General features: G+C 46.1%; 2 protein-coding genes across 13 annotated transcripts; both read left to right on the forward strand.

Moving 5' to 3' along the window:
* Positions 1–2: 2 nt before the first annotated feature.
* Positions 3–11774, forward strand: LOC125019919 (ATPase family AAA domain-containing protein 2-like). 11 transcript variants are annotated; one of them, XM_047605038.1, is made up of 27 exons: positions 3–360; positions 470–519; positions 1297–1325; positions 2384–2477; positions 2984–3053; positions 4242–4314; positions 4399–4539; positions 4743–4809; positions 4883–4960; positions 5398–5506; positions 5588–5703; positions 6012–6186; positions 6283–6531; positions 6714–6804; positions 6882–7196; positions 7280–7415; positions 7848–8034; positions 8199–8384; positions 8467–8602; positions 8685–8881; positions 9017–9176; positions 9276–9398; positions 9619–9696; positions 10393–10731; positions 10930–11069; positions 11277–11405; positions 11704–11774. In XM_047605038.1, the coding sequence occupies exons 1-27, from the start codon at positions 280–282 to the stop codon at positions 11734–11736; spliced, it is 3582 nt and encodes a 1193-aa protein (XP_047460994.1). In that variant the 5' UTR covers positions 3–279; the 3' UTR covers positions 11737–11774. The 11 variants fall into 11 exon arrangements, with proteins under 11 accessions (XP_047460994.1, XP_047460999.1, XP_047461002.1 ...); XM_047605036.1 differs by having other exon boundaries at positions 4–360; positions 4239–4314; XM_047605037.1 differs by having other exon boundaries at positions 4–360; positions 4239–4314; positions 9622–9696.
* A 1158-nt stretch (positions 11775–12932) lies between these two features.
* LOC125019921 (zinc fingers and homeoboxes protein 1-like) lies at positions 12933–26097 on the forward strand. Of its 2 annotated transcripts, none has more exons than XM_047605048.1 (8): positions 12933–13188; positions 14364–14804; positions 16018–16656; positions 18613–18739; positions 19358–20596; positions 20976–21107; positions 22233–22654; positions 24424–26097. In XM_047605048.1, the coding sequence occupies exons 2-7, from the start codon at positions 14470–14472 to the stop codon at positions 22644–22646; spliced, it is 2886 nt and encodes a 961-aa protein (XP_047461004.1). In that variant the 5' UTR covers positions 12933–13188; positions 14364–14469; the 3' UTR covers positions 22647–22654; positions 24424–26097. The 2 variants fall into 2 exon arrangements, with proteins under 2 accessions (XP_047461004.1, XP_047461005.1); XM_047605049.1 differs by having other exon boundaries at positions 24448–26097.
* Positions 26098–26782: the final 685 nt, after the last annotated feature.

Consider the following 26782-nt stretch of genomic DNA (forward strand, 5'->3'; position numbering starts at 1 on the left):
CATTACGCCATGACGTCACTAGGCGGCGGCAGGACCCTCCGGTTTGAAAGTAAACCGACCGCAGTGGTCGGAGCGGAGCCATCAGATTATCAGTTTTTGGGCGTGTTTGACTTCGAGCTCGGCCTCAGCTCACTGAGCACACGGCGCTTCGCCTCACAAGACCCGGGGGCTGTTTCTTCCTCCGTGTTCTGCTGTTTGTTTCTGCCTTTAGCTGGTTGCTAACGTAGCTTTTTAAGCCAACAGTGAAAACCGTTAGCTTGTCCGTGCGCCGCCGTTGCCATGGTGACGCTTCGAGGCAGAGGCGACGCGGGCTCCGAGACGCCGACGCAGGCTCCGACAGGGACCCGGAGAAGGAGCACGGTGAGCCGGCCTGAAGGGCCCGCACGGTCCGCTGGGGCTCCGAAACAAAGTTAGCTCCTTAGACTTAGCTTCAGTGCATCCGTTGAGTTTCATGTGTCATGTTTCTCAGGGATTTAACGAAGAGGAGGAGGATGTGAAACCAAGGACCATCATCATCAGGTGTTTTATTTCTTACAGCTGAAATATTTCGTCCGTTATCTAATTAATTTATTAATAAGAAGTTTGAAAATTCAAGTTTATTGCTTATTATTTATTTTCAGACTGTGCCTAATATGTGTATATTTACCTCAAGACAGATGCACTGTTTCAGTAAAAGCACCAGAAATTAAATCAAAATGTTTGTTTTAAAAATAATTATGAAAAATACAAAAAAAAAATAAAATGAAATTCTGAATTCTGCTCCAATAAATATTAATTAATATGTAATTAATTCAGTTAAAATGTAGATTTCTTGTGTTTTGTTTTACAAGGTGTGTGTATATTTACATAGATACAGAACCCTGTATCCCTTTTAAACTCACGTTTTGTATCTATATATATATATATATGTATGTATATAGGTTTATTGTGTTTTATGTGTATTTACTTAAAGACAAGTCCACTGTGGTGTCAGTGAAATGGCTACAACATAATATTATGAGTAAAGTCCTGCTCCAGTAAAAATAAAAGCATTAACGATCACATATTAATTCATTAAAACTTACTCAGTTGTGTTTTAACAGTATTTTTCTGCATTACTGGTTTAAATATGGCCCATTAGAAAGTCACATGTTTCCTGTAATTAATCTCCATATTATTATCTGATGTGTAGTGGAGTAACACATGCAAAGCTTCCATATTAAATCCAAAAGTAAATTCACAAACTGAACTTGAATACGTTGTTGTGTTGTTCTCTGTTCGTGTTCATCATGCTGATGTTTGTTTTTGTGTTGGTAGGAAATCTCAGAGGCTCCAGACTCCTCCAGGTAAGACGCCGACATTAAATGGGCCGTACCAGGGTGAACTAACGTCAGCAACAACCAATGGGTGCAGCTCATCCAGTTGATTGACAGATGACAGAGTTCACCATAGATGGATGAAAAAAAACAAACAAAAACAGATTCAGGGCTACGTTTGGAGTGTGTGCGCTGGTGTTTGGAGGTGGGGTCGTAGCCCTGCTGGCTCTGCAAGGAGCATGTACAAACTGGGAAACGATTTTCACGCCATGACAGCGCCTCTAAAGTGAAACCAAAGCAAGTAGAGCTCCCCCTGTTGGCTGACTCCACCCCCTACATGTTAGTGGGCGGGACTCGAGCCAAACTGAAACAAATTATTATCTTTCACAGATAGTTTCTGTATTTTTAAGTAGCTGACGTAACGCTGACGTATGTTCAACTGTCCATTAAACTGTGGGAAGTTTCGTTTTACTTTTTGACTCTTTAAAAAGAGGATACGACATCACAGTGATTGGCTGTTGCCCATGACGGCCGCTCTGCGTGGCAACAGTAGGGTGACCGTGGCAACCAGGGACTGGACCGTCACCTAGAGACCACTGTTGCTATGCAACTGGCCAAACATCACCTTGGACACTATTTTGCCAACTACTTTTTGTATATTTTCATATTAATATCGTATATTAATGCTAATTCTGTACATTTTTTTTTATTTTTATTTAATTTTTACTTAGTCTCATTTTATTTATCTTTCTTGTGGTTTTGTGAGTGTTTACTTTTGTGTGCGACAAAGCTGTTTGTGACAAAGTCATTTCCCTCGTGGATCATTAAAGTCTAAGTCTAAGTCTAAGTCTAAGACACCTCGACCATATTAGGAAAAAACTCCAGCCAGAGGTTGATGTGGTTTGATGTCACCACTAGAAGCTCCACCCTCAGTGATAAACACAGTTCAATTAGTAGTTTATTGATGTATTCATTCATTCATTCATTCATTCTTAACCCTCTGGAGGTTCGCAGGTCGTGTTGCTGCGTCAGGTGTTTGTTTACACCTTACAGGTGTCCCTAATAAAGCCAGGTCATGTGCGTTGCAGGTGTCAGGAGGAGTGGTCTGAGGAGGAGCTCCAGGCCGACCAAACCCATCAGGAGATACCAGGCCCCCAACATGACCAACGGCTTCAGCATCAAGTGAGACCACGTTAAAAACACCAACTTTAAGAGTCTGGATCTGACTCCATTCGGTCTGAACATTAGAGACTTCACGTCGGTTTTTCCACGCACATCATTTTGATTTGTCCTTTTTAGACCTGGATTAAAGACTCAATTCCTCTGCAGAAAGTTTTCCAGGTTTTGAGAATTGTATCTTTGATAAAAGTCACTTACATCATCCACATTTTAAAATGTATTCTGGTACCAAGACTTCTCTTCATTCATCTACTCTTTCTGTTCATTCTCTCCTTTTATATCACTTCACTTTGACCTGAATTTAAACACATAAACACAGTTAAATAATAGACCAGAGCATCTTTTTCCTAAAACAGCTGGTGTCACTATTCTATAGAAACGTTTCCTCATTTCGACAAGACACCAATATACTGAGTGTTTGTAAGTTTTTAGAGTTTTTTAGAAGCCGGCTGCGTGTGAGCTCCGGTCAGCACTGATTTATTTTATGTCCACGTGGTTTGTCTCTGCAGCTCGGCCCTGAAGAGGACGGAAAGAGTGAAGAAGAAGAAGAAGAGACGACTCAGCAACAACAAAGACCGAGTGAGTGACGCTGTCGTTTGGTGTCGTCTGCGTCTAAACAGTTTCCACTTGACTTTCATGTGAACGCTGAGGTCGTGTCTGTGTCAGAACGTGTCATGAGGCTGGATTTTCATGTCCTCACCTGGTTTGTTTTTGCCGTACATCAGTTTGTGTCTTAGGTCTCAGCTGAATGTGGCTCATCTTAAAGTGTCAGGCTCCAAATGTACAGAAATAAACGTTAAAGTGATATTTTATCCTGAGTTTGAGATACTAACACAGTTAAAAGTCTTCACTTCTATGTACATGACAGGCGGGGAGTTTAGTTTCTAACTAAGATCATCTGTTAATGACCAGATAGTCACATAAACTGATCCATGACCTGAGTGACTGAGAACCTGAGACATCACAGATTAAAGCACAAGATTAAACCAGAAAACTCTGGTGTGAACAGTTAGAAATGAGTCTAATTACCTCCAAACACCATTAAACCCATATTGAAGCTAATGTTCAGAGCTTTGTAAACCTTGGTGTATTGGAGCTCAGACTCGCTGTCTGGGCGCTGCCTCTCTTATCAGGCTGAAGTGAGGGCGCTGCACCCGGCTGCACCCTGCCCCCCTCCCTCAGCACCACCGCTCTATCAGCCACCACCACATTGGACCGAGGCCAAAAGCCTGACGCATGTTTACGCGTTTATAGCACTGGAAATGTTTTATAGCAGCTCTCACACGGGATGAGACGGAGGCTCATCATGTCACATGTATGTAGGACCACAGGGGTCAGAGTGACAGAATAATGACCTATAAATAACCTGTAAATAACCTGTAAATAACTACAACTCCAGAAGTTTCCATTTGTTTTAGTGTAAAGAAGAACAAGTAAATCATTGATAAACCATCCTTTAAAAAGATGAAATTTAATACGAGGTATAATTTGGCCTCAGTGTCGAGTTCTGACAAAATTCTCTCAATAAAACTGGATAAATTAGGACTTATTTTCGTTGATAAATAGATTTTTGCACGTTTGTGCTGCAGGCCGGACTAGACCCTCTGGTGCGGCCGCGTTTTGGTCCGTTGGCCTTATGTTTGACACCCGTGTGCTTAGACGCTAAGGACGATACACTCATTCACATTTAACAGTTCAGAAAAACATGTGAACAAGGAAATAAAACCAGAGTCTGAGTTTCTGATCCTGTTTAATTTTATCCAGAAGATCAACTCTAAAGCTCAGAGGAGGAGAACGACGGCGTCACACAGAGAAAACAAGGACAGCGACGAGGAGAGCGGTTTGTACCGACACGGAGGAGGAGGAGGAGGAGGAGGACGACGTGGAGCTCATGTTTCTCCTTCTTCTTCTCTGGTGTTTTTAGGTGTAGTTGCTGATGCAGACAGTCGACAGGAAACCACTGCAGACGAGGACAGCAGCAGCAGCATGGACCAGAGCTTTGAGGCCAAACTGAGTCGAGCCTCATCACTGTACCAGGGACCGAGCAGCGGTCAGTGCTCAGCTGGTGCTAATGACTTTATTATTATTATTATTCATTAATGACATGTTAATGTCATTGCTTCTTTACTTATTGGAACTATTTTCATTTTTACTTTTCACTTGTTGAAGCATCTCTTTTCTTGTGAATGTTTGAAATAAATAAACTGAACTATAGTGATTAGAGGCAGAGTTATTGAGCGTGTTCCTGTTTTCTCTGGTGTTGATCAGAGTTCCTGAGAGGAACCTTCAGGATCAGCGCGTCAGGACCGAACACGAGCCGGAGACGAGCCTTCAGGTCAGACCGACTCCCTCCTTCAAGCAAACGTCATAAAAGCAAACTTACTTGTTTCCTTCATCTCTCCCTCCAGGTCCACTAAGAGCGCCTGGTCCAGCCCGTCTGACGAAGACCACGACTCTGACGACGAAGAGGAAAAGGCTTCAGGCAGGTCAGTGTCTGGTATTTATGACACAGCTTCAAATACAGAAAGTTGCTAAACATTTATCCAGCTCCATCACACATGACAAATACCTTAAAGAGGCGTTTACTCCCTGAGGCGTCATGTTTTATTTTTCTAAGTGTATGAGACAGTGACACTGTACTGAGCATGTGCAGGATGAATTTAACGTCAACGTAACGTCTGAAACGGTGAAATGAACTTTCATTAACATGAAGCTGGTGTTTAACTCTCATCACATTCACCTGCTTAGATGAAGTTTGGTCTTTTCATGAATACATTGATAAGATGCTTTAACTTCTCTTCTCTTCTCTCCTCTTCTCTTCTCTTCTCTTCTCTTCTCTTCTCTTCTCTTCTCTTCTCTTCTCTTCTCTTCTCTTCTCTTCTCTTCTCTTCTCTTCTCTTCTCTTCTCTTCTCTTCTCTTCAGCTGTCGTCCACTCGGCCTGAGGTCGGAGGATCTTCTGGGGACTCGCAGAGACAAGATGGCAGCAGGAGCAGGTCTGGCGGACATTGACCCCATGGCCATCGATCAGTCTGTGAGTTCAGACCCCGTCCTCCTCCTCCTCCTCCTCCTCTTCCTCCTCCTCCCCGTCTCATTTCCTCCCCTCCCTCCTCAGGTGGGTTTCGACAGCATCGGAGGTCTGTCAGGTCACATCTCAGCGCTGAAGGAGATGGTCGTCTTCCCTCTTCTCTACCCCGAGGTCTTTGACAACTTCAAGATTCAGCCTCCCAGGTGACTCTCGCTCTTATTCACAGGGTTTTATATATAAAGAGGAACCAGCTGGTGAAGGATAAAAGCGAAAAAAGTTAAATCAAAAAGTCAAATAATTAATCTGACTCTGAATCTGAATATGACTCATTTTTAGCCTGTTTTAAAATCATTTAGATCAACACACAAACAAGAAAAAAGCCTCTAATGTCCTTCAGCAACACTATAATATATATATAATAAGTTGAAGGCGTGAGTTGTGATTGGCTGAGAGGCGCCTGGTCTGTGTGAAGTTCCCGCTAAGATCCAGACTGTGAGCGTTGTGTGTCCAGAGGTTGTCTGTTCTACGGGCTCCCGGGGACGGGGAAGACGCTGGTCGCCCGGGCGCTGGCCAACGAGTGTAGCCACGGCAACAGGAAGGTGTCCTTCTTCATGAGGAAGGGGGCGGACTGCCTCAGCAAGTGGGTGGGCGAGTCGGAGCGACAGCTGAGGCTTCTGTTCGAGCAGGTAAGAGCCTGAGAGCGTCTGCCGCCCCCTGCTGGTCGGCCGTGCGAAGGCCTCCCCGTCCACATGTGGTGTTGACGCTGAGCGTGTCGTCCTCAGGCGTATCAGATGCGTCCCTCCGTCATCTTCTTCGACGAGATCGACGGCCTGGCCCCGGTCCGGTCCAGCAGGCAGGACCAGATCCACAGCTCCATCGTGTCGACGCTCCTGGCTCTGATGGACGGCCTGGACAGCCGAGGGGAGGTCGTGGTCATCGGGGCCACAAACCGCCTGGACTCCATCGACCCGGCGCTGCGACGGCCCGGACGCTTCGACAGGGAGTTCCTGTTCGGGCTGCCAGACAGAGAGGTGAAAGCTTTATTTACCTGCCTGCACTTTAACACTAATGATCTGTTCTGGCAGCGTTACATAGTAATAACCAGGCTCTAACTGGACATTCAGAGGTGATTTTTAATATTTATCTTACAACATAAAGTACAAACATTAGGCGCCGTCTAACTTCAGTTGTTTTGTCCCTGTTTGTGTTCCAGGCCCGTAAAGAGATCCTGAAGATCCACACCCGGCAGTGGAAGCCTCCTCCGTCTGACGACTTTCTGGCCGAGCTGGCAGAGAAATGTGTCGGTAAGACGAGCAGCATTGTTCTGTGACGGCCTGTGACCGGCGGCCGAGTTGACCCCACTGAGCGTGTCGTTTGTCAGGTTACTGTGGCGCTGACATCAGGGCGGTGTGCACCGAGGCGGCGCTGTGCGCCCTGCGGCGCCGCTACCCTCAGATCTACGGCACCTCCCAGAAGCTCCTGCTGGACGTCTCCTCCATCGCCGTCAGCAGCTGCGACTTCGTGGCGGCCATGAGGAAGATGTCCCCGGCCGCCCAGCGCTCCGCCGCCTCCCCGGCCAAACCCCTGTCCACCGTGGTCCAGCCGCTGCTGGGCGGCGCCCTGCGGGACACCCTGGGCGCCCTGCAGAGGCTGTTCCCTCACGCCGAGCAGGGCATGAAGAGGAAGAGGGAGGCGGGTGAGTCGGCGCCGGAGCCCGAGACGCTTCTGTTGTCCCGGTAAAAACCTCCCTGACGTTTTCATGTGTTTCCTGAATGTCAGATCTGACCCCTGGTCTCCCTGACGACGGCCTGACGTACGGGGACGACGCCTCCTCCACCTCCAACATCTCCAACATCTCCACCTCCTCCTCCTCCTCCTCCTCCTCCAAGACCAGGAGCTTCCTGCACTTTGCCAGGTGAGTCAGAGAAACCTGGACGAACCTTATTTATCATAGAACAGAAATGTTGACTCTACATTTACTCTATTAAATATCTCAAAAACAAACTCGTGATGAAACACCTGCATTTCTAAAAACCTCTCATATCTAAAGCTAAAACATCTTTTCAGACGTATCGATATAGAAGTTTATCACAAAAGTTCCCATGGAAACAGTTTTGTTGTCATTTCCCTGGAGATGATGCAGGAGGTCATGTGACCAGTTCACCTGAATCCGTCTTCCTCAAAGTGACGAGAGTTTAAGAGAATTATGAGAAATCACCAGACGCAAAACACGTTTCAATGGAAACAAAGAGCAACTGGACGATGTTTATTCTCGTTTTATTCTCTTGTTGAAGGTGTTTTTTTCCCCTGTGGTAATAATCTGTCCGTCCTCTGGCGCCTCCTGCAGGAGTGCGGTCAAGCAGCCGACGTCTCACCGGCCCAGGATGCTGCTGGCGGGTCGACCGGGCTCCGGTCAAACCTCCCACCTGGCCCCAGCGGTGCTGTACGCGCTGGAGCGTTTCACCGTCCACAGCCTGGACTCCGCCGTCCTGTTTGGAGTCAGCAGCACCTCCCCAGAGGAGGCCTGTGCACAGGTGACGCCTCCAACACCAGATACACTCAGATTCAGATTCATTTAAACCTCTGAAGACTGAGTCAGATTTTTTTGTTGTAATGAACTGAGTGGTGTGGATGAAGCTCTGCTGACATCTGTTGGTGGAGGGAGGGAACTGCAGCGTGTCGCTCTCTGTCCTCTCAGGTTTTCTGCGAAGCCAAACGGACGTCTCCCAGCATCCTCTACATCCCGCACATGCAGCAGTGGTGGGAGACGGCAGGGCCGGCGCTGAGGGCCTCCTTCCTCAGTCTGCTGGCCAGCATCCCCTCCTTCTCCCCCATCCTCCTCCTCGCCACCTGCAGCGTCCCCCATCAGCAGCTGGACCCGGAGGTGAGACCTGAGACCTCAGAGCGATCAGGAGTCAGATTAAAAAACGACAGCGGCCGTGAGCTCCGTCTCCTTCTGTCCTCAGGTCCAGAGTCTGTTCAGGGAGGAGTACGGGGAGGTGTACACCATCAGGGCCCCCACCAAGAAGGAGAGGACCGACTTCTTCCAGGATCTGATTCTGAACCAGGCGTCCGAGGCTCCGCCCACCAGGAAAACGCCACGTATGTCACTCAGTTGTTCACGTTATCCCACGATGTTGATCTGAACCAGCTCAACAGTCGTATCCTCCTCCTCCTCCCCCAGTGACCCAGACCATGGAGATCCTCCCTCTGGCTCCCCCGCCTCCCCCTCGCCGGCTCTCGGAGCAGGAGCGCCTCCGCCTGGAGGAGCAGGAGGAGGACGTGCTGCGCGAGCTCCGCCTTTTCCTTCGCAACGTCACCGAGCGTCTGATTCTGGACCGACGCTTCAAAGCCTTCATCAAACCGGTCGACATCGAGGAGGTGAACACACGCTGGAGTCCAGGCGTCTTTAATCCAAACCCGGTTCAGAGAATGAAACCGGGACGATGAAGCAGAGTCGTGTGTAGTGAGACAGGACGTTAGTCCTCCATACTGAACTGTCCCCGTGTCCCTCAGGTCCCAGACTACCTGCTGGTGGTCAGGAAGCCCATGGATCTGTCCACGCTGCTCGCCAACATCGACGAGCACAAGTACGTCACCGTCAGCGACTTCGTGGAGGACGCAGACCTCATCTGGCAGAACGCGCTGGAGTACAACCCGGACAACGACCCCATGGGTAAAGACGCCAGGACAACATCTGATCTACAAACATCTGATGTTCGCTGCAAAAAGTCCCTTTCACATGATTTCTCTCTGCTGCGTTTGTCTTTCTCAGACCGACACATCCGCCACCGAGCGTGTGCTCTGAAGGACACGATACGAGCCATCATCAGGGACGAGCTGGACGAGGACTTTGAGACAGTGTGCAGGGAGATCAGAGTGTCTCGGTCTCAGAGAGGTCAGACCTTTACCAGTCCACCAGGGTACAAACCCGTCCTCACACCGAGTATTTGTGCAGTGAAGTATATTAATACTGAGTGTGTGTTAGTACATCTCAGCCTGGTCACACGTTCATGCATTTCTGCAACAACCAAGAACCAGTTCTGAGACACTTGTACTTTTGTTTTTTTGATGAACCATGACCTGGATGAATGTTCACACAGACTTTTGTTTGGTAGCAGCTCTGTCCAGCAGCACTGAGGTCGAGCCGGTGGAGAACGACGTCTTCAGCCCCAGAAACAGTCCAGGACCCCGACGTAAGTCTGAGCTTCTTCTCCTCAACCTTCCAGCTTCAGCAGCACTGACTCCTCACACATCCAGACACATTCACATCCAGACACATTCACATCCAGACACATTCACATCCAGACACATTCACATCCAGACACATTCACATCCAGACACATTCACATCCAGACACATTCACATCCAGACACATTCACATCCAGACACATCCACATCCAGACACATTCACATCCAGACACATCCACATCCAGACACATCCACATCCAGACACATTCACATCCAGACACATTCACATCCAGACACATTCACATCCAGACACATTCACATCCAGACTTTAGTTCTACGGCATGAAAACAAAGACAGAGACAAATATATAGACACACATACATTATGGCAACTTCTAACTACAGATTAGTATTTTAAATTTCATTGTTAATGTTGTGAAATAATTAATTTAATGTCATTAAACAGTTTAAAAACACTGATTAATACATTGTAGAAGTTAATCCGGAGGTTTTTATCGCTGATGTCGTTGAACTTGTGGACGGAGGAGAACAGGGAGCTGCAGACAGGACACGACACGAGAGGAAATTAAAAGCTGTGAGAAGAAGATGAAGTGGAGGAAAGGTTGGACCTCTCTCCTCCTCCTTTAACCACCTCCTCTCTCCTCCTCCTCCTCCTCCTCCCCTCACTCCTCTTCCCTCCAGCTCGTAAGAAAAGACGTTATAAGAGAAAGTCCAAGTGGAGCACCGGCGTCATCCAGAAACCCAAGAAGAAGAAGCCTCCTGTCTCCTCCTTCTCTTCCTCCTCCTCCTCCTCCTGCTCCTCCTCCTCCTCCTGCTCCGTGTCCAGTAAAGTGGACTCTGAGTCGAGTGGAGGCGTCAGAACCAGATCTATGAACGGTTCTGGTTCCTCCGTTAGCGGCTCTAACGGCGTCATCGTGAAACCTTTCCACCTCCCGCTGGACGTCCTGAGGACGAAGCTCAGACACGGAGCCTGGACCCCCCCCTCCCCCCGGCCCAGGGGGCGGGGCCTGAACACCTTAGGTTTGTATCATGTGTGAAGAGGCTCAGAGCTGCAACATCCTGACGCTCCATCATCAACTCTGACACCAGGTTCAGTCTCAGAGTCCGAAACATTCACTTGAGTTCAGGTTCAGTCTCAGACGACAGGAAGCAGGCGTCATGTCCTCCTCCTCCTCCTCCTCCTCCTCCTCCTCATCTCGTCCTCCTCTTCCTCCTCAGAGAGACACAGAAGCAGAGAGACGGGATCCAACATGGCGGCCGAGAATCACGTGCAGCAGCTGAATGGAGACAGACCCATGGACGTGGACGTCCTCCGCCATGAGACGCCGCCGCTGGTGGTCGACCACAACAAACTGAGGGTGAGGAACTCGTGCAGTGAGTGCAGGTGGAATAAATGTGATTATTATTAATGTGCATGTGTCTGTGAAGGAGGTTGAAGCTGTGACGGGTTTAGAGGCTGGAGAGTAGAAGCTGTTTCTAATCTATGAAAACATGAAGCTGCAGCCGCCGCACGTCGCGTGAGGTTTTGATGAAACGTGTTTTAACGCATATTGTTGTTGTGTCAGGATCTGCTGAACAGAGCCGTGACTAAAACAGAGGGCGCTGAGGTGGAGCCTCTGGAGAAGCTCTACGCTCAGCTGGCCCAGAGCATCTACAGACACAGGAGCCACCACAACAAGGCGGAGCTGCTCCAGGTACGACCACACCTGGTCCCGCCTCTCAGGACACTCACGTCAACACTGAACGCACAATCAATGTCAGCTAACACCTACGACCTGTTAGCCTGTTAGCCTGTTAGCTTCAACACTGAACACAATCAATGTCAGCTAACACCTACGACCTGTTAGCCTGTTAGCCTGTTAGCCTGTTAGCTCGTTAGCTTCAGATATAACTCGTGAATGGTTTGAAAGCTTCTCATTAAAATATATATTAGATAAAAAGTTTGTGAAATCACAGCGTATCATTCACATTTTCATGCTTTTTGTTTTCCAGGAAATGAAGACAGAGATCAACTCTTTCTCTTGATCAGGTTCATTTCTAATAAAACCATCGGTGCTTTCACATATCAGGAGTTTATTTGTTTTATCTCAGGATTTATTATGATAATGGAGTGTTCATTTATTTATTCACTCACTGGATCATGAAGATTATTTAAAATAAAGGTTTTTATTGAGGATCAATTCAAACACTTGTCTCTGTGTTTCCAGTTCACAGATTTATCAGATTAGAGATGATTCATATTCATTAAAATATAATGTTTCAGACTTTAATGACCCACAAGGGAAGTTGCTTGTTCACAGCAGCTTAGTTTCATATAAAAGAAACACTGTTAAGAACCACGAGTAAAAACAAAGATTAAAATAAGATGAGATTCAAATAAAATTAAAATAAAACACACCTAACAATATTTTAACTACTTTTATTTTATTGACTAATAAATAGAAGAATAGAAATAGAATTTACAATAATTAAAATGAAGAGTTAACACTTTACAGATGATAAATTAAACTTATAAATTTATCGCAATTAAAGTGTTTAAATGATAGATTTTAATATTTTTTGTTTTATTCTGTTGCTGTAACTGCTTTTCCTCTGATGACGTCATCACGCACACAGCCAAAGGGAAAAGAAAAAAAACTCAGCACGCAGAGGGACGTTTCCGCTTCACAGGTGCCTTCAAAATAAATGTTTCAAGGAAGAATTTACAAATAATGGTATTTAACGAGTAGGTTAATTTTGTCTTCGTTTTATAGACTTTAATCTGTCTTTAATCTATTCTAAATATAAATAAAAATAGACAGACAGATAGATAGATAGATACTTTATTTATCCTGAGGGAAATTCAGTGTCCAGAAGCTTCATTATATAGGTTATAATATCATAAAATAACATGTAATAGCAACACTATACATATAATCACAGTCCAGTTGTTTCCAAACAGGGAGGCGTTGTTTAGTTTTATGGTCTGAGGAACAAACCACCTCATCCTGTCCGTAAAGTGTGTTTTCAAACAGTAATATAAACCAATAATTTAAAAATCTGTTCATTTCGCTTTAAAATTATTTAAACTACAACAGAAAATATATGACAACATAAAACAAACCATATTTTGTTTTGAGTGCGAATAAACAACATGAAGATGATTTAATATTAATCTGTTTTTACATAAAACATAGTCAAACTGGCGCTTTTATTCTGAAACTCTCAGAGCGGATGCACTTCTCGCTCTTAGCGGCGGAAAGAAAAATGGCGGCCGTGGGATCCACTGAACTCTCGGTGCCTTTTTTACCAAACTCTCCTCTTCAGTAACGACGCAGCGCGGTCCGATAATGCGAGGCGCAGCGCCGGTAGCCGAAACCGGAGCTAGCGGAAATAGTTGGCTTGTTGTGGGCTTTTAGAGCGGCTCCTCGGCGGGTGGAAGGCGGAAGAAACGGACCCGAGCGGAGGAGATGCTACTCGGCTACAGCCGCTAGCCAGGTGAGCGTCTGCCCCGGGAGCCAGGTAAACACGCACCGGGCGGACCGGAGCCGCCCTCGGCGTGAGCCCCGGCTTCCTCCCCGCTGACACCGGCGGAGAGCGGAGCCTGTGGCGGGCTAGGTGGCTACTGTTAGCATCTGGATGTTCCTCTTTCTATGTGTTAGTGAGAGGAGACGGCTCAACATGTCTGAGTCTGTGTGGGAGGACAGGAAGATAAGATGAGATAAAATAAGACTTTATTCACCCCCGCGGGGAAACAAGGGTGTCGTGTAAATTGAGGATTGAGGTGGTAACAATGCTGAACATACATAATGACATTCATGAATATCACCAAAAACAAAACAAACTCCCATAGAAGTTGCACCCAGTATTAAAAAATGACACGAAGAGTTGGTGAATATACAGATGTTTTATGTCCTTTGTGTCTCTGAGCAAAGAAACTTAGCAGCAGCAGTTTAATGAAGATGAAGAGCTGCCACTTGATCTGTGCTTTACGAGGGATATAACAAGGATTAAAACAAAAAACAAACAAAAAGACTCTTTAAATCCTGACGCTGGAGCTTCTGTCCTGATCAAGAATAACATTTATACTGAGAGGACACAGGAAGTGGAAGATATTTATGTTTCAGGATCTGATCTTTTAAATTAAGCTCAATGTCGATCTTAATATTGATGCTAAATCTTATTTAACCCAGTTCTGCTGTAGACGGAGGCTGTAAATCGTCTTGTCTGTAAATTGATTGTAGTTCGTTGACGGTGCGAAATTAAAAAGTCATTAAATACTAAAAACTGTCCCCAGACACATAAACAGCGTCAACATCTGGTGCAGCTGATCTCACAGACTCTAAACACAATTTAGAAATATTGTAGAGACTTAAGTAAACTTTTACCATTTATTTTATACTAATTTTTTTATTGTGAATATAATTCCCTGAACACCGAACTCACACATCGTTCCTGTTTATCATTAAACATATTTTTAAGGCCTTTATTGAGGAATGTAACTTGGTGTCATCTGCATATAAGTGAATATTCATTGTCTGTTTCCTCTTAATATTTTATTTATAATGTGAAATGTTGTGGTCCTAGTACAGAACCCTGTAGAACTCCTTGGATATGGACAGATAAATAGATTAATTTAATTTAATAATAGTAATATTCTCTGGCGCTTTCAGGATTTAAAGAGACCAGAGGAAACCTTTCAACTGCTGACGTCCTCCTTTATGGAGCCACATCAGGGCGACTTGAACTGAGACGACTTCAGGACTCATTAAACTCAGGATGGCGAGCAGGAGGAAGTCCACCACCCCGTGCATGGTTCCTCCCCGGGAGGCGGTCGACTCGGATCAGGAGATGGAGGAGGTGGCGGAGGCGGCGGAGCCGGACGACGGCGGCGGCGACGGCAGCGTGGCCTCCGCCGAGCCGACGGAGGAGCGAGGCGAGGAGGGCGACCACTACCTGGACCTGAACATGGCGGAGGGAGGCTACGAGTGCAAGTACTGCAGCTTCCAGACGTCCGAGCTCAACCTGTTCACGATGCACGTGGACACGGAGCATCCCGACGTCGTCATCAACACCTCCTACGTCTGCATGGAGTGCGACTACCACACCAAGAGGTACGCTAGCGTTACAGGACGGGGTTAAAGTCTTAAACCGCAACGGCCTCGCAACGGCCTCGCAACGGCCTCACAACGACCTGACGTAGCCACGGGACCTCGTCGGTCTGGTTCATCGTGTAAAGACTCCACCCAAACACTAGGTGGCGATGTGTCTTTTTGTTTCTACTTCCTGCTTCACTTTAAACAATGAAAACTTTACCCAAATATTGTCCGAATTCAGAATGAAATCCCAACGTTTTTGCTTTTATAACTTTTGTTTCAACGAGGACACAGGAAGTGGAAGATATTTATGATTCAGTCTCTGATATTTTAAATTAAGCTCAGTGTCGATCTTAATATTGATGCTAAATCTTATTTAACCCAGTTCTGCTGTAGACGGAGGCTGTAAATCGTCTTGTCTGTAAATTGATTGTAGTTCGTTGACGGTGCAAATTAAAAAGTCATTAAAGACTAAAAACTGGCCCCAGACACATAAACAGCGTCAACATCTGGTGCAGCTGATCTCACAGACTCTAAACACAAACATTTAGAAATATTGTAGAGACTTAAGTAAACTTTTACCATTTATTTTACCCCAGTTTTTTTATTGTGCAACGACTCCACCCAAACACTAGGCGGCGCTGTGTGTTTTTGTTTCTACTTCCTGCTTCCTGAAATCCCAACATTTTTGCGTTTTACAACTTTTGTTTCGACGTACGACAAAAAATATGTTATGAAACTATAAAATGAAACGCACACACTTGTGCACCCGTGCTGGAGAATAAACTCCTCTGAGAAATCTAGACTTCCTCCGTTCACCTGACACATTCTTTATTGATCCAAAACGATCAATTCAAATATCAAAGAGACGGAGAAACAGCCAGAAAAGCTACATCAGAAACTCGTGTAACCTAGACGACTGTCACAGTGTCGTCTCAGATACGTCCTGTCTGCGTCGTTCGTAAAACGTTCCTAATGTTTTGCTTCTCCAGTTAATGTCCGTGAAGGTTTGTCAGTCAACCAGGAACGAGTCCAGTTAGTTTCTGATGAGTTTCACCCACAGAGTTTCATGTTTAAACCTTATTTTCATATTTAAACTTCCTCTCGTCCCGTAGAACTGAAGAAGTTCAAGTCCAGTTCCTTTTTAAACTCCTTTCAGATTCTCCAGTTAATGACTAATATTTTCATATTCGTCTACTTCCAGACTCATTGTGTTTGTTATTTTTCGTAGCTACGACACGCTGCTGGCCCACAACGCTCGCCTCCACCCGGGGGAGGACAACTTCACGCGTACGATGGTGAAGAGAAACAACGAGACCATCTTCCAGCAGACGGTGAACGACCTGACCTTCGACGGCAGCTTCGTCAAAGTGGAGGACGAGGAGGCGGAGGAGACGTCCCGCAGGGGAATCGCCTTCAGTAAGACGCCCATCATGAGGATCCGGAGCCGGACGGAGCCCAAGAAGTTCACCTCCTCCTCCTCCAAGATGGCCGTCGACGACGACGTCATCAAAGTGGAGAGCGACGACGAGGACGACGAGAACAAGGAGCCGCCGGCGCTGTCCCCCGCCCCCATGACGCCGCCCGTCCCTCGCTTCATCCCCGTCTCCACGCCGCTGCAGGTCCAGGCCGTCCCCCAGAGCATCGTGGTCAACAGCTCCAACATGCTGCAGATTAAAGGAGGCGGAGGAGGTGGAGGAGGAGGTGGAGGAGGAGCGGTGCTGCCCCCGGGGACTCTGGCCCAGGTCTTATCGGCCCTGCAGAACCAGCAGAACAACACCCAGACCCAGCTCCTCATCCCCATCAGCAGCATCCCCACCTACAACACCTCCATGGACAACAACGTCCTGCTGGTCAGCGCCTACAACAGGTAACAGCCGATTATCATTATTCATTCATCTGGAGACGGAGACAAAAACCATGAGCTTAAAAAAAACAGATAATCAATATATCGGCTGATTCAATTCTTACATCTTTTTTACATATTTCCCACCACCAACATCACTCACACTGGGTGGGGGGGGGGTCAGGTGTCTTACAAGGACACTAGGGATGTTGGACGGCCGCTCTATGTCCTGAGCTTCTGCCACAAACAACGTTACTGACTCGGTTAAAAGAAGTTATTGCTCATGACCAGGTCTGGGTCTGGGTCTGGATCTGGGTCTGGGTCTGGGTCTGGGTCTGGGTCTGGATCTGGGTCTGGATCTGGATCTGGGTCTGGGTCTGGGTCTGGGTCTGGATCTGGGTCTGGGTCTGGATCTGGATCTGGGTCTGGTTTATCTTTAGAAACGGTGCCGGTGCTTAAAGAATGAAAACAAACAAACTTTGTCCAAAAATGGAGCCTTTTTATTTTTTAAGGCGTTTTGTGACATGAACAGAATATTAATTAAAATAATATAAATACAACTAAGACTAAGAAATAAATATAATAATAATAATAATGAACCAGTGTTGTGGCGTCTGTCAGGCATCAGAGACGCTGCTCTGTCCTTTAATAAAATGCTATGCTAATGCTAATGCTAATGCTATGTGTGGTCAGATGTTGGATCTAATTCCAGGTGTTTCCTCCTTGTTGCATCTTTAGAGCTGAAGTCCAGACAAACTTTAACAAACGTTTGGTCTCAGACGTGTTGAAGCTTCACTTCCATCCATGCAGCTATAGAGCTAAGGATGCTAAGCTAATTAAACACTCACTGGTTACTACCATTAGCACCGTTAGCATCATGGTCCCAGTATCTGTTCTGTCCCTACACATGAATCATTTCCCTGGTGAACTGCACATCGTTGTGAGACTCCTTCACGTTGTTATTGTGTTATTGTCGAGTTGTTGGTTGTGATTGTGGCCTCGCTCTGTTGTGAACCAGTGAAACACTCGTACGTAGCCGTGACAGAGTCTCTGCAGGTTTGTTCAGATGTGGAGACGTGATCTGGTGTGAAGCAGCTTCTGGGAGGAAACCAACACACTTCACACAGGAAGTTCAGTGTGTTTGTTCACTGAGCGTCGGGTTCTGTAGGTGGACGCACACAGGAAGTAGCACACAGATGTTTTCAGGGTCATTTTGTGAATGAGATGTGACTCTGGTAAAGTCTCGTCCGTTGATGCAGAGCAAACGGACACACACACACACACACACACACACACACACACACACACACACACACACACACACACACACACACACACACACACCTCCTCCTATTGGTGGAAAAATGCATCACATCAACCAATCGAGTGATGATGTGTCAATGGTTTAGAAATTAATACTGAAAATGACTTTTAATGGAAATACTTGTAAATAACTTTGTTATTTGTTAGTTTATATCCTTCGTTCTATAAACGGTTGGTTCAACGTGTTTGTGGTTTTCTAACTTTCTCCCGCTGTGATTCGATGGTTTTAGTCTGGTTTTAGCTCCAGTGTGTTCACACAGTTTGTCAGGGTGAAAGAAATAAGTGTGAAGTGACACATGTGAGACTGAGCTGAAGAGAATGAAACCGAACCAGGAACCTGATGAAACAGGTTTTAACAGGAAGTAGAGTCAGACTCTGGACCCCAGAGGAATCAGGACACGGACTCTTAGGTTCTTTAAATCCTGCAACAAAACCTTAGAGGATATTTACTGGAACTAAAGGTCAGATACGACCTGATGCTCCAACTCTGAGAAGAGCTGGAATAAAGAAAAGACCAGACGATGAGGAGGAACCTCTGGAACCAACGAGGACATTTAGTGTAAATCTGGCTCTAGTTTGTTTCTAACCTGTGCTCTCTCTGGTCCTGGTCCTGGTCCTGGTCCTGGTCCTGGTCCCGGTCCTGGTCCTGGTCTGCAGGTTCCCTTACCCGTCGGTGTCGGAGATCATGGGCTTGTCGTCGCAGACCAAGTTCAGCGAGGAGCAGATCAAGGTCTGGTTCTCGGCCCAGAGGCTCAAACATGGAGTGAGCTGGACGCCAGAGGAGGTTTGACTTTCATCCGTCACAGACTCAAACACTGTTACAGAGTTTTAGAAAACATCCTAAAACAAAACGACATCGTCAGAAACACATTCACAAGGAAAAACATCACAAAACGTATCAGAAGAATCGTTAGCGGCGGCGCTAGCAGCGCTAGCAGCGCTAGCAGCGCTAGCAGCCTCCAGACGGTCTCTGGTTTCTAACCTGCTCCTGTTTCATGTTCAGTTCATATGAAAAATAAAATCATGTGTTTCATGTCGTCTTTAAGAATCTGCAACAACAGACAAATAAAAGTCTCCTGTTGTTTCAGCCACAGAATGAACCTTGGATCTTAACCTCAGATCAGTTTAATGAATCATATTTTTGATCCATGAAATTAATTCGACTCTCTACAACCTTCCATTTATTGATTCATCGACCTTTTTAACACCAGGTCCTCAGAGTTAAACTAGTTCCACGATCCTTCTGTGATTAATTAATCTACACATTAATTAACATCTTCCTGGTTTATATCATCTTTAGACTTTTATTGGAAGAACAACCAGAAAATCCTGCACTCTCTCCATCACCTGAACTCATCATGAGAACAGTCTTTTAAATGTGTGATGTGCTGTTTCCCTGCAGGTGGAGGAGGCGAGGAGGAAGAAGTTTAACGGTACGGTCCAGACCGTCCCTCAGACCATCACCGTGATCCCGGCCAACATCGCCGCCGCCACCAACGGCCTCCAGTCCATCTTCCAGACGTGTCAGATCGTGGGCCAGCCGGGCCTGGTCCTGACCCAGGTGGCCGGTAGCGGCGCCGCCGTCCCCGTGGCGTCCCCCATCACGCTGACGGTGGCCGGCGTCCCCGGCAACCAGCCCAAAGCGGCCGAGCCGCCCGGCACCGAGCCCAAGCCCGAGATGTCGGCGTCGGCGGCGGCGGCGGCGGCGGCGTCGCTGGGTCTGGACGCCGTGGCGACCAAACCCAAGAAGTCCAAGGAGCAGCTGGCGGAGCTGAAGGCCAGTTACGGGCGGCGCCAGTTCGCCACGGAGGCGGAGATCTCGCGGCTCATGCAGGTCACCAAACTGTCCAAGAGGGCGATCAAGAAGTGGTTCAGCGACACCCGCTACAACCAGAGGAACTCCAAGGACCATCACAGCCTGCTGCTGGGCGAGGGCCGGGGGGCGGGGGGAGGCCGGGGGGGGAGGAGCAACAGCGGCGGCTTCAATGACGCCGGCCTCAGCGACGGCCCCCCCTCCTCCTCCTCCTCCTCCGCCGCCGCCGCCGCCGCCACCATCGTCATCGACTCCAGCGACGACGCCAGCGACTCGTCCCCGACCTCGGCCAACGCCCCCGGCTCCTCCGGATCCTCCAGCGACCCGCGGGTCAAGTTCCGCCACGCCTTCCCCGACTTCACGCCGCAGAAGTTCAAGGAGAAGACGCCGGAGCAGCTCCTGGTCCTGGAGGCCAGCTTCCAGAAGTGCGACCCCCCCTCGGACGAGGAGCTGAGCCGCCTGCGGGCGGAGACCAAGCTGACGAGGCGCGAGGTGGACGCCTGGTTCAGCGAGAGGAGGAAGATGCCTTCGAAGGACAGCGACGCCGAGGGGGACGGGGACAAAGCCGCCGCCGCCGCCGCGTCCTCGTCCTCGGAGCGACAGGCCACGCCCCCCGGCGGCAGGAAGGCCGTGAAGAAGACGCCGGGGCAGCTCCACATCCTGAAGAAGGCCTTCGTCCGAACGCAGTGGCCCACGTCGGAGGAGTACGACCAGATGGCCGAGGACAGCGGCCTCCCCAGGACCTACGTGGTCAACTGGTTCGGAGACACCAGATACGCCTGCAAGAACAGCAACCTGAAGTGGTACTACCTCTACCAGAGCGGCAAGGTGCCCCCCCCACACACAAACTTCACTTAGAACAGAGAATCTCTTTTTCATGTAGTGGCGTGTGACTAAATTACGCCCTCTGGTGTTTAAAAAAGGGATCACGCCTCATTTTCCGTCTGAGCTGTTTGGTATCGTCACACGTTTAAATAATTATTGGAGCTTTAATCAGAAGGAGCTTGTTTCATTCACTGATGCATTTGTTTCTGGTGAAAAACCTGCTACAAATACACAATGACGCTGGTCGTGTTAAACTTCCCTGGTTTATTTGTCGTAGACAGAAGCTGGTGCGTCCACAGTGACTCAGAGACGTGTTTGTGGTTAATGTACCAGACTTTTATTAAATCCCTGTGGTGAAACGTGTCTGTGTGTCTGGTTGAAGGTGGACGAGGCTCTGAACGGAGGAGCCAAGATCCAGAAAAAGTCCAGGAAACGTTTCCGAGGTTGGTCCAGGAGGACGCGCCGGCCGTACCCCTGCAGACGCTCGCCACCGGGGGGCGCCACCCCCATCAAGGTCCGTGTGTGTCAGCGCAAACAAACGTTTAGAAACTACAACACTTTATCGTGTTTTAGGCCTTCACATGTATTATAATAATAATATATTAGTGTAACATATATTATTAATAAAAACACGAGTAGATCAAACTCAATGATTATTGAAGCTCAGGAACTGATCAAATAAAAAGAGTGTGAGGATTATTCTCAACATATTAAATATTTATCAAATCAACAAACTCCAACTGCTCAACTTGTATCTGGATCATTAAATAAAACATTTCCCCCATTTTCACTCATTTATCTGCAGCCAATAATGAGTTTTATAAAGATCCAACCAATCACGTTACAGGATGAAGAGAATTCACTTGGTCAAACTTTCTGCTCGGTGCATGATGCATCTTTTTGTTTCTCTTTTCTTTAAAGTTAAAGTTATTTTGTTACTTTCAGAGTTTAAAATGTGATGATCCCATTTTAAGCCTTAAAAGCTCTTAAACACGAGCATATTTATACATTTATATATTTATTTATACATTTAATCTGCTGTGTGGCTCCGGTTTGTTATGTTTCTCTTAAATCTGACCCACGTTGGTCTTAAAATGGTTTTAAATTTCATTTGTTAAAAACCTGCAGAAACGCTGTATTTTAGGAGCCTCCAGCGTTTTTTAAGGTTTCACTGTTTAAAAAAAAAAAAAAATCAATTACTTATCGTTGCTGTGCTTCAATTATAATTATTATTATTATTGTTGTTGTTCCTGCTACTTTCAATTAACACGTTTTATCATTTAAACCTCCGACAAATGATCAAATTTAAAAAAAAAACATTCCCCGAGTTCACGTGTCAGGTCCTTTTATATTATTTATATTTGTTGACTTCCTAAATAGACTTTTAAATAAAAATAACGACCGTATCCGTCCAGAATAACTGTCACATGACTATAGAGAAATATGCATCATCATAAAACCAGGAGACGTGTTTAAGTTCTTTATGTCATTTCTAAGTTCATATTCTTGTTATTTAGAACATTTGAACGTCTCATGAAGTTAGAAATAAACGTGAAACAAGAAGACGGGGTCAGATTGACCGTAGAGGTGAATAATAGGAGGATTAAATGAATGAATGAATGAATGTTTGTGGGTGCAGGTGAAGTCGGGACGGGCCTTCCTGAAGGACTACTACCTCAAACACAGAGCTCTGAGCGAGAAGGACCTGGACGACCTGGTCACCAAGTCCAGCATGAGCTACCAACAGGTGAGGGACTGGTTCTCTGAGGCCGGCAGGAGGGAGGAGGACGGGAAGGAGCCCTTCAGCGAGGAGGAGGAGGAGGACGAAGAGGGGGAGGACGAGGAGGAGGAGGAGGAGGAGGAGGAGGAGGAGGCCACAGCAGAGCATGCAGACAGCGAAGGAGACATGGAGGTGAAAGAACAAGGAGAGGAGGCGTCAGATGGTGAAGACGACGGCGTCAACGAGGAGAAGGAGGAAGAAGAAGAAGAAGAGGAGGAGGTGGAGGAGGAAGGTGTCGGCCAATCACAGCCTCCGACAGAGGAGCAGACATGAGCAGACGGGTCAGTGATTTCATTACAGAACATTTTATTACTTTACACCTCAGTCCACTGCAGAGATTAATTAATTACTTTAATTAATTACTTTACAAATGATATTAAATAGAGACGCACAATAACTTCTTTTTGGTACCGATAACTTTCTGCTTCCAAAGGCCGATACCGATACAGATACCGATACCGATAACACACCTGGAGATAAGAAAAATTAATGAACAAACAGGTTTGACTCTTAAAATGAAGATATTTATTTTTCAGACGAAAAACTATTAGCGAGGAAACATTTGCTAAAAGATCTGATATTTCAAATGAACACGACCAAACAAAGACCTGAAATACTTTGCATCAGGTTTAAAAGTAAATAAAGTGGAAAAAAAAACATCCACAAGTTCTAAAAAACTAATAATGCACTGACACAAGTTAGAATCAAACATTTCTACACTCGTTCTATTTCCTTTAAACATTTATTGAACTCAGCCAACGAACTGTAGATTTACAAACGTCGTGATGCATTCACGTGGTGGCGTAAATTCCCCCTTTCCCAGTTTGTGAGTCATTTCCCGACATTTTTATGTTCACGTTTCTATGATTTGTGTGTAACATCCGGGGAAATGAGTAAAATACTGTGGATAAGACGCTGATATCACTCAGCTACGACCAAAGTTATGACACATCGAGCGAAAAACCCGCGTCGCTCTGACGCTGGTTTATCTGCCTGTTACATTCTGACTGGATCAGTGTAGAAGCTTCAGCTGAAAAACAAGTTCTGGTCTATTCCCATAAAGACAAATCAAATGTGTTGTTATTTGATCGTTGATGGAAGCTCATAGGTGAACGGTGACTGTGTTTATATCCAGCTTGTTTAGCGATATCTCCCACACTTTTTAACCATCATGGCAGCGCTCTGCATCCGAGGAAAAGAGGAGATTTGGAGGCAGATATCGGGTTCTGTGCAGGACACAGTGATTTATTCTAGTATCAGCCTTTAGAAAGAGCAGAGGTTTGACGGATTCATTCTTCAGGTCATCAAAAAACTGAAACTTTATCTGCAATGTACGCGATGACGTATGAGGGAGGAAGAAACAGGCAGCAGCTCTCACAGGTGGAGGTTTGACCCGAGACTTTTACCGATGTGAAAGCACCAAAGGAGTCGACCTGGGTCTGAATATCCCGGGTCAATCCGGGTCGATGACGACTCACACCGCAGCGCTGACAAAAACATATATTATATGTTATCGGGCCGATAACTCATGATATCGGACTTATCGGAATGACGTCATAATTTCCTGATATCGGGCCGATAATTATCGTGCGCCTCTAATATTAAACTAGACGCATCTGTTCTGACTTCAGACCTCGTTTACGTCCGTCTCCTGCAGCAGCTTCAGGGTTTAAACCCGAAACATTTAACAGGTCAATAATTCAGATTCAACGGAGGAGAATTAATGAAAATAACAACAACAACATCTGAATAAATCTGAACTCTATGGTCGATGGGATCTTCAGGTTAAAGGTCAGATAGATTTCACAGTAAAAGCTTTTCTGTAGAGAAACAGTAAGATCCTGGTTATTTATTCAGGGCAGTTTCTGGTTGTTTCCAGATGTTTGATTATTTGATTATTTGATTGATTGATTGTTTGTTGTTTCTTTGTTTCCAGGTTTGTTTGATTATTTGTTTATTTCTTTGATTGATTGATTGATTAATTGTTTGTTTGTTGTTTCTTCCTCTGATCGTATGATTCATTCTGATTTCCGTCACGTTTCATTGACAGATTTGTCGTTGCTTCTCCCTCCAGAGACGACTCGGAGGACGATGTTTGTCAGTGTTTCTCAGCTGGCGGTTCGGGACCCAAAGTCGGGCCGCGTGGTCGGGGTCTGGGACCGACGGCGGCTTTTCAGCGCCGTGAACTTTGGGTCGTGATGCCGCTGAGAATCACTGCGTTAGAGTGGATGAACCGTGGGGACCAGAACCAGCCGGGTTTGGGTTTTAATGACGGTGACTGGCCTTTTATTTCGGCCTTTCATCCCATTTTTCTTACAGCAACAAAAAAAAAATCTACATTTGTATAAAGGAGAAAAAATCCAAGACATTTCTAAGAGGCGAGGCCTGACTTCGTCCTGTTATCAGAGGAACCTTCGACCGAACGCGAAGACGTGAAAACCTCCTGCTGTCCTAAAGAAAAGCTTTTTAAAGTCGCAGGGTTTTTTGTGAATAGACGACTCAAATTAGTGCCATTCTGTTTCTACGTTTGTTTTTGAATCTGCTGGGAGGAATTTCCACGTAAACCAGCGCCTGAACTTTTTGTATTTTTTCAAAGCGAACCGACCGGACTCGTCTCGTCGTCCTGTCCTTCTGACGCTCCTCTTTTTAAAACATTCACAGACGTTTGGGTCCGTTCGGCTTCAGCGACGGCGACTCTGGAGGAACCAGGAGGGAAACATCCAACAGTTAAACACAAACATGCAGCAGTAATCGCCACGTTTCCTCTTTACAGGAACAGTTTAACGGTTTAATCTGATCAGACTCAACGTTTTATTTGAATTAATCTGTCAGACGTTGATTTGTTGGTTAAATGCATCGTTCTAGAGCTGGATCCCATTTTTATCTCCAGCTCAAAGTCAAACGTTGACGTCGAACTCACCGGGTCCAGCTGCATTCTGGGAAACGTAGGGAATCTGGGGGAGGAAGGAACAAACAAACCCTGGAGCCATTGAAGTGGATTTTTCCTTTGTTTGGATTCGTCTCCTCCTGCGTTTCCAGCGTCGACCGTCGTGAACGGGATCTGAACCCAAACGTCGTTTGTGTCCTCGTCCAAAAACAACACAAAGGCTTGTGTGCTCTACTTCAGGAAACAGGCAACTTTACCTCAGTCAGTTAAGCTACAAACTCGGTAAGATTGTGACATTTACTCTTTACGACAGTTTTCTAGAGGATTCAATACTGAATGCATGAAAATCCAAATGGAGTCGTTTTGTTTTTCTTTGTCCTCGCCACCAAAGTTAAAGAATCACTTTAAAGAGGAAACCAAGAGGACGTAGTTATTATCAGTGCATTTATTTACTCAGATACGGGTGAACTAGCAAAGCAGATCCTTCAGGTTTTCCACACACGACGTTTTAGGGACGAGAAACCACGAAGCACTTGGCTCAGTTCCTGCAGGAACTTTTTAAACTTTTTCGTACACGCACGGGGGGAAATAATCATGAAATAAGCTTTTGTTTTGCTTCTCTCTGTGTTTCCTGAAGCGTGTAGGACTCTGTTAGATATGCAAACATTAAAGAACAATCAGTGGATGTGACCCGGGTCTGAATCCAGCTGTAACTTTCTGCCAACCTTTAAACTGCTTTAATAGCCACTGTTTTTAGTAGTTAATTTATTTATTATTATATCTGACTTTCATGGATCTTTTTGTCTGCAAGCAGAAAATAAAAAGTGGAAAAACTGATTTGATCGTTTCGTTCTTCGGCCACGTTCACAGACAGCCACAACATTATGACCACAGACAGGAGATAATTCTGCTTCAACACGTCTGAGACCAAACGTTTGTTAAAGTTTGTCTGGACTTCACCTGTAAAGATGCAACGAGGAGGAAACACCTGGAATTAGATCCAACATCTGACCACACATAGCATTAGCATTAGCATTTTATTTTATTTTATTATTTAGTTCCTGTTTCAGCCTCATTCAAACGTATTGAAATTTACATTTACACGTGAATAATAAGTGATAATAATAAATCTGTGTCTGTACGTACGAGACCTGATCCACTGATCCACTGATCCACTGATCCACTCAGCCTCAGAGCAGCAAATAATCATTAAATAATAATAATGTCTCACAATGAGGTGAATGTTTCATTATTTTCTAATGTCTCAAATCCGTCTATCAGCACAGATTTTTTGCTTCTTACTGACATGAATGAATCCAGTGATGAGGCTCCTCCATAGAAACCAGCTCCATAGAAACCAGCTCCACCATAGAAACCAGCTCCATAGAAACCAGCTCCTCCATAGAAACCAGCTCCACCATAGAAACCAGCTCCACCATAGAAACCAGCGCCATAGAAACCAGCTCCCCATAGAAACCAGCTCCACCATAGAAACCAGCTCCCCATAGAAACCAGCTCCCCA

Source organism: Mugil cephalus, chromosome 14 (genome assembly GCF_022458985.1).
Source record: "Mugil cephalus isolate CIBA_MC_2020 chromosome 14, CIBA_Mcephalus_1.1, whole genome shotgun sequence".
NCBI classification, from domain to species: Eukaryota; Metazoa; Chordata; class Actinopteri; order Mugiliformes; family Mugilidae; genus Mugil; species Mugil cephalus.